General features: G+C 32.6%; 1 protein-coding gene across 1 annotated transcript; it reads right to left on the bottom strand.

Annotated features, from left to right (window-relative positions):
- Nucleotides 1-1,371: 1,371 nt before the first annotated feature.
- Nucleotides 1,372-5,202, bottom strand: LOC132065605 (uncharacterized). The gene is made up of 6 exons (XM_059459066.1): nucleotides 5,026-5,202; nucleotides 2,909-2,981; nucleotides 2,650-2,743; nucleotides 2,465-2,575; nucleotides 2,313-2,370; nucleotides 1,372-2,114 (listed from the first exon to the last, which is right to left on the bottom strand). The coding sequence occupies exons 1-6, from the start codon at nucleotides 5,056-5,058 to the stop codon at nucleotides 1,614-1,616; spliced, it is 870 nt and encodes a 289-aa protein (XP_059315049.1). The 5' UTR covers nucleotides 5,059-5,202; the 3' UTR covers nucleotides 1,372-1,613.
- Between the last annotated feature and the right edge of the window lie 3,083 nt (nucleotides 5,203-8,285).

Here is an 8,285-nt window from a genome sequence, read left to right on the forward strand (position 1 = left end):
TAGTACTAGTATCTTATTGCACAAGTATAATGACATAAGGCCCTGTTCACATAATTTCAAATTATGATTTGGAAATTTTGTTTGGATGTCTTATGTTTTTTTTTTTTTTTTTTTTTTTTTTTCTCATAAATATGAAATCCCTCTAATTTGTGAAAACTGTTAAAACTGTGAAATTTGTTGTGAAAGACACTTTATAATTGAATTTAGGTATAATTTATTGTAATGACACACTTTGAATGTTTATCTTGTCGAAAAATTACTTAATCATGGAGTTGAAAAAAAAATGATTTTTTTTTTTTACAAAAAAAAAAAAAAAAAAAAAATTTATGATCTCTTTACAAGAGATCTTCATTTTTTTACATATAAGAGATCCTAGTAAGGCATTTTCTTCTATTTAAATTGTAAGAGGGTAAAGAAGTTTGATATTATTGAAGGGAGCAATTTAATTACGAGGAAATGAAATCTCTTGCCCTCTTACAATTTGAATAGAAGAAAATGGACTTGTTTTTTTTTTTTTCACATCTCTTGTAAAAAGGTCATAAACTAAAAAAAGGTTTGTAGATGGCCAAAAAAATCATTTCTCCCTTTAATTACATGGTGTAATTACCAATGACTTTTCAAACTCATTCTTTCTCTTTTTAATATTTCTTGTATACACAGACTTGTCACATATTAAAACTTATTTACATTTCAATTTGAAAAAGATTATTTATTTTTTATAATTAACTTTCATCTAGTATAAAGGAGTACCAAATTATATTTAATTACACGTGCAACCAAATATAATACGGGAGGAGACGGACATTATAAGGGAAACAACTTCATTGAAACTCATGTGACAATATGGGATACTTGCATCACGTAAGTTGCCTACCTCACAATCCCTTAAGGTGTGAATCTTCTCCGACTGCGTAAAAGCAGGATGCCCTTGAGGTGCGAATCTTCCCCGAGTCGTGCATAAACGCAATAATGCTTCGTACACCGATAGTATTATTCTTTTTAACAATATGGAGAGGACAGTGGAGCACTTGAAGGAGAAGTTCCATTTTGTACGAATTAATTTAACATTTAACATGTGACTGCAATAACTTTAGTATAAACTTCATATGCAAGTATTATATAATTGATGCTGCTGAGAAGTCAGAACCAAAGCCAAAATGTCTTAATAATTTAAAAACACCACCAGCACAGAACCAGACATTTCCTCAGTCTCAGCAGAGTGTATCAAATCCACAAAGGAACATCAGACAAAATAAACAAGACCACATTTGAAACAATGTCACTGTCAGTGTCCTCCAAATTAATAAAGAAATGTCAAGAATGTTATCTAAATTGGTAAATTCTGACACACAAAATAGAGAACACTGAATGTAACCTCCAACCTAGAATGTATTTCTGAATTAGAAGTTAGAAATTGTACATGTTTTACCTAATACAGAAGACTATAAATACAGGTGCCTAAGTCAACTAAAAAACAAACTGAGAAATCTGAGCTTCATTGACAATGATGCCCTTTTTCTTTTACAATTATAACTAAAATTCCTACAAGACTAGAAGAACAAGCCTACTTGTATGTGAGTTGTAACTGCTCTAACACATTAGAATAACAATCCCTATCCTTCTTCATCATAATCTTCCTCTTCCTCGTCTAACCCTTTGTTTAAGTTGGCCAGTTGAATCGGATCAATGGCCATCTTTTCCATCTCAGACAAGGACCATCCAGGGATTTCCTCGTGCTTCACTTCAGTAGGCGGCACTTCAGGAGGCGGTGGGGCTGTTGATGATGTAGGGGCTTCAACTGGTATTGGTGTGGATTCCAAACTCTCGTTTAAGTCAATATTGAGATCGAAGTTTCTAGCAGGGACGACTTCTGGGCATTTAACAGCTAAAATGTTCTTTGAATCTACTGCTGGTTCTGCGACATAGTCTACCATACTTTCATCATTTTGCTTTTGCTTCTCGTCCTTTTGATGCAAAACATCAGCAGGGTCTTCAAGTTTCTCGCAGTGAATATTGGAGTCTCCTTTCTCTAATGCTCGTGCACCCCTACCACGGCCTCTACCCCTACCTCTGCCTCGTCCCCTCCCACTACCACTGGTGTGTGCAGTCTCATTCTGTGAGTTTTAAAAAAAAAAAAAAACTATTAAACCAGAGGCGCTCATTTGGTGCTTTATTTTGAAGAAATCAGACAACATATAGCATTTGGTGTTAAAAGTTTGTAGCTTGGTCAATGTCTGAACAAAGAAATGTGCTAATCAATGGAAAACCAAAAATTTAAACCCGAAATTATCAAAACGAAATAATCTCCATACCACGTGATTCCTTTTGATATCATCATCACTCTCATGATCATCTTCTTCAGCAACTTTCCTGAATCAGCAAACAGTAAGCTGTTAATGATACAAATCCACTGCCCTGAACCCATCACGGGCCAAAAAAATCATAGGAAGTACAATTTTTTAACCTTCTTTTAGTAGCCGATTCGGCAACAGTATCTGACCCGCCTAGATCAGGAACCCGGCTCACTACATCCTTCAGGAAATCAAACACATTATAGCTCTGGATACATTGTTTCCTGTGACGTAGAGGGAACAAGTTAGATGATAACCATAGAAATAATATGAGGTGACAACAGCTAATTGAACTTACAAATGGAAAGAATTCATAGTTTTTGCTCCTTTCTCGAGGGTGACCTCATATGTACGGTCACAAAGATCTTGCAGAAAGAGTTCAAGAGCTTTTGCTGAATATACCATTAACAAACACGAGTTAGGATAAACAATATGGAACACACAAAAATAGACACCACTAAGCAAATGAATGAATAAGGGTAAACAGCTCTTAAACCAGTTGAACCAAAATGCTAAAATAGATTCAGTGAACTAAAGGACTTCCAGGTTAAACTTACAGACTAAAAGAGGAACAGCCATCGCAATCTTCCCCACATCCTCATCGGCTTGCATAATCTTTTTGATCCGAGCCTGCAAATAAATGCCAATTGGGTCTTAGAACAGTTAAAATCTTTGATTCAGCAACTTAATCAACGGAGACGAGAACTTCATATAACAATAGCTGATGAGACTCGTAAGCAATATAATTCACGGCCAGATGTCACTGTACAATTTTTTTTTAAAATAATAGCAAGGTCTCATACTCCAATCACCAAAATTCCAATCATCATAAGAGATTCAGACTGTAAAACAACACTTAATCACGGGCAATCCACAGAAAAATCTCAAATGAACGTTTGTTGCATGCCTGCCCATTTCCCACAATTAAAAAGGGCAAAGGGCATCCCGATGCACAAAGCATCCGTAGTTAGCAAAGTCCGCGGAACGGCCGCACCCCAATAGGTGTGATGCACACAGCCTAAACTAATGCAAACATTAGTGACTGCTTCCGCTTGAGCCCGTGACCTATAGGTCACACAGAAACAACTTTACTGTTGCTCTAAGGCCAAGGCTCCCCTTCATTTCCCGCATTTAGGTTGTATTGTATTTCTGCATTTGACAAGTCATATCCCAACTACCAGTTCTAAAATCATGCATCCCAACCGAACAATACCCTGTCCAACCAAGTGCTTAACTCTTTACAAACACCCTGAATTAGAAACTAGCTTTAAAAATTAAATCCAAACATCACTGACTTTCTCAGTGGACCAAAGCTAACTAAACCATTCACAACGCGGTTTTTGTTCTCAGCAGATCAGGAGAAGGTTACAGGACTACGGGCAAAGATATGGTCCAGTAACTATCACGAACAGCTAATTATATGTTCAAAACCTTTGTTGCTCAGACTCTCCAAATATACCGCCAGGTGCGTGTCGGATCCTCCAAAAGTTGTGCATTCTTGGAGGATCCGACACGGGTGCAACATTTTGGAGAGTCTGAGCAACATAGTTCGAAACACATAATGGAGCACTGACAGCTTAAGAATGATCAGATTTCTCCGTCTACTATTAACATGACCTAACCACTGGATTCAAGAGATAAAAAAAATTCCATACTTCATGCACCTCAGCTCCTAGAAACAACAAAAACAGGTGTTTTCTTTTCTACTTTTTTTCTTTCTTTTGTGGCACTTCATCTAGTACTCAACCTATAACCTGTTCAACGCCCAACCAAACTAAGCTAATACACACTAACATGAAAACAAGGCAACTCCCAGGATCCAAACAAGAAGTCATACTCGAGCTCCAACTTTTCACCCAACAATTAATTAGTAGATCCAAACATAGCCATACCTTGGAACCTTACAAATTTGACAGTTCTATTCGTTTAATAGCCTCGTAACCATCACCAAGACCTCAAAGTTCAAAGCTTTAATCCCACAAAAAGTAACTAAAAGCTCCAAAGTTTCAAATTTATATGCAACAACAAAATAGTACACATCCAAACCCAACCATACCTTGTACCTTACAAATTGACAGTTCTATTCATTCAATAGCCTTTAAAAACATCAAAACTCAAACCTTTATTCACACACAACATAGAAACTAAAAGATCCAAACTTTCAAATTTACATGCAACCCCAACACAGTAAAAAATAAAACAAATAAAAAATAAAAATAAAAAGCCCAAAAAGCTGTACAATAAACCAAACCAAGAAGAAACCAGTTAATTTTTTTGAATTCAGAAAAAAAGGGAAAATAGTAGACATCCAAACCTAGCCATACCTTAAACCTAACACAAATTTGACAGTTCTAATTCATTCAATAGCCTTATAACTATCACCAAAACATACCAAAAAAAAAAAAAAAAAAGCTCCAAACTTTCAAATTTACAAGCAACCCCAACACAGTAGAAACTCAAAAAAAAAAACAAAGAGCTGTACAACACACCAAACCAAGAAGACCCCAGTTAATTTTTTGAATTCAAACACATAAAAAGTGGGAAAAAAACACCACATACAATAGAGAAAATCAAGAACACAAACAAACCTATATATAAACCAAAACTAAAACAACCCCAAATTAAAAAATAAGAAGAAATATCCAAAAAAAAAAAAAAAAAGAGTAAAACTTACAGCAGGGAATCTGGTATCAAGTCTTTTCCTCATAGCTTCCAAATAAATTAAATCACTCAAACCCTAGATTTGTGTGTATATATATATATATATCTAATCTCTACTATTTTTATGAATTTCCCAAGAACCCAAAAAAATAAAAAATAAAAATACCCTGACAAAGAAAAATTATCGAAATCTTACGTCTTCTTCGGGAAAAAAGTTGAACAATGAACAAGAGATTTTAAATAAAAATTAAAAAATATAAATATTATAAAAGCAAAAAGATAAAATAAAAAATTCTTGGGGGATTCGTTTTTCTCGGAGCATCTAAGTCCCTGACTAATAAGATGCTTCCACGTGGAATTGACTAAAACTTACTCATTGTCCCTATAAATGCTAATTATACTAGTATAATTTAACTAGGCATGAAATTTTAATAAAAAAATGAATACTTTTAAAGCTTGTGATAAAAATAAGTCATATATATTTTTAAATATAAAAAAATATATTTTTTTAGGAACATACTTAAAAGAAAAGTGTATTACATAGATTAAGACAGTGTAAATACTACTTTAGGATAAATTCTCGAAATCTTACGTCTTCTTCGGGAAAAAAGTTGAGCAATACACAAAAGATTTGAAAAAAGGGTTAATAGCGTTTTTGGTCCTTTAGTTATTGCACATATCTAATTTTAGTTCATATTATATTTGGCTAAGCATATTAAGTGTTCAATTAATTGAATCGGGCAATTTTGATCCCTTGGCATGTGGATAACAACAACATACCTAGTATAATCTCATAAGATTCACAAAATTAACATAATTATTAACCGTTTTCAACACTCAATTATTCACTTGATATGTTAAATTTGTATTGTTTACTCCCTCCGTCCCAATTTATATGACACTCTTTCCTTTTTAGTCGGTCTCAAAAAGAAAGACGCATCTCTATATTTAGCAACAATTTAACTTTACATTTATCATTTTAACCTTAATGAAATGATTTGTAGCCATAATTTTTTTTTTTTTCGATCACAAAATTCAAAAATCTTCATTTATTTCTTAAACTTTGTATTCAGTCAAACACTCTCATATAAATTGAGACAGAAGATATACTTCATATTTGACTATAACATAGTCTAGTAAATAGTTAAATATAACATATTTTCTACACAAAGGGAACAAAAGTACACATTTTTATTAACTGAAAGTTAAATATACTGAGTCATATAATACAAGGACTAAAAGCAAAATTAATCAATAACTTAGGGACCAAATGTACTACTACTCCCTATAAATATGGTAAAAATGTAAATATTGAAAGCAAAAAAATAAAAAAATTCTTAGAAGATTTGTTATTCTAGGAGCATCTAAGTCAGTAGCCAATGAGATCTTTACACGTGGAATTGACTAACACTTAACTATGCCACGACTAATGAGAAGGGAAAGGTGTAAGTACAAAGGAGATGTATGGAATAATTATCACCTAACCTTTTTTGTCGTTTTGCTAAAAAAAAATTATAAAAATGGTGTTTGACCGGTCTCCAGGGTATTTTTATGATGTGTTCGCCGGATATCACGAGGCACTTCGTTTACTTTTAGGCTTTCAATATTAACTCGATTAAGAGCATGTTTGGCATAGTGGTTAAAAAACTGTTTAAGTTGGGAAGTGTTTTTTTTTTAAATTGCATTTTAAAAAAATATTTTTAGTAAGAAGTAGTTTGTGTTTAGCTAATTCATTTGAAAAATAATTTTGATTATTTTAATAAGCAGATTGTGTTTGACTAATCTTCTTTAAAAAATATTTTTGAGTTAAAAAGGACAAGTATCAATGAATATTTACTATCAAAATTATTTTACAGAAAGACATTTTTGAATATCTATTATGAAAAGTTTTCACTTTTATTTAATTAAAATTTAAAAGTGCATATTAAAATTTTCAATTAATATAATACATAGATAATTAAAAAACAAATATTAAATATTGATATAATATCAACACGATGATTTAAATATACTAGAAAAATACAATCAAAATAAAATTTAAAATCATTCCACAAATTAAAATTCAACACAAAAAATTATTAATTAGAAATTAATGGATTAATGAAGGATATGCTCGGTAAATATGAATTTATTGTAGGGATATTTTGTCTTGAAAAAAATAATTTCTGCTTCTGCTTTTTTCGAGAAGCAGACACAAAAAAACTGCTTCTGCTTCTACTTAAAAGCAGTTTTAATAAATGACCAAACACCTTAAATCCAAAAAAGTGCTTTTCTCTATGAAAAAAAAAAGTACTTTTCGCCTCAAAATCGCTAGGCCAAACAGGAGAGATTTGTATAGAATACAGTCAAACCTCTCTATAACAAAGATCGTTGGATCCGATTTTTTTTTGCCGTTATAGAGAATTGTTGTTATACATCTATAACAACATTTGTCATTTGAATAATAGTTGGCTGTTATAGGCAAAAAAGATGCATAAAATCTATTTTAATTTTTTAATGTTGCAAATAAATAACAAATTATTTAAATTTTAAATCTCAAAGATGTGAATGTTTCACTAACTAAACAATAAAATAAAAAGTTAATACAATTTCAATAAATTCATTACTGAATGTATAAAGTTTTAAGCTGCACACATTTTAAATCTACAGTACTTGAAATTAAATTCTTTCAAGATTGATGGGAGAAATTTATAATTGTAGCTTGTTTCGTAGAATCCAATATCTAGTGGTGATATAACACTTGAATTTACGAAGAATTGCTTCTAAACTTTCAGCAAACGGGTATCCAATTGCTTTCCGTTAAAGGGAATCTAAGAGTTGAATTGTTGAATCTTCTAACCCAGTCTAAGTAACAGTAGGTTGAGGTTCTTCATCAGCACTTTCATTGTCGTCTTCGGCTCTTATTCTTCCACTCCAATGACGTGGGCAATAATCTCTTCATCAGTGAAAGCTTCAATGATAGAAAGTGTTGCATCAAGCTCCACATATGTATTCATATGTAATATTCTATAATAAATATAATATATTACAACAACAACACGCCAGTATAATCCACAATGTGAGGGTGCGGGAGGGTAGAGTGTCTGTACGCAGACCTTTCCCCCCCCCACCTTGAAAGGTAGGAGGTCATTTTAAAAGGCCCTCGGCTCAAGAGAGAAAACAAGACAAAAAGTCAGATAGGGACAAGCATATCAAAAACAATATGAAAACGATGAATAACAAAAGCCAGAAAGTCATGATAGAACAGTCTGAAAAGAAAGGAGTATTAGCTAC

This window comes from Lycium ferocissimum, chromosome 7, assembly GCF_029784015.1.
Source record: "Lycium ferocissimum isolate CSIRO_LF1 chromosome 7, AGI_CSIRO_Lferr_CH_V1, whole genome shotgun sequence".
Classification (NCBI taxonomy): Eukaryota; Viridiplantae; Streptophyta; class Magnoliopsida; order Solanales; family Solanaceae; genus Lycium; species Lycium ferocissimum.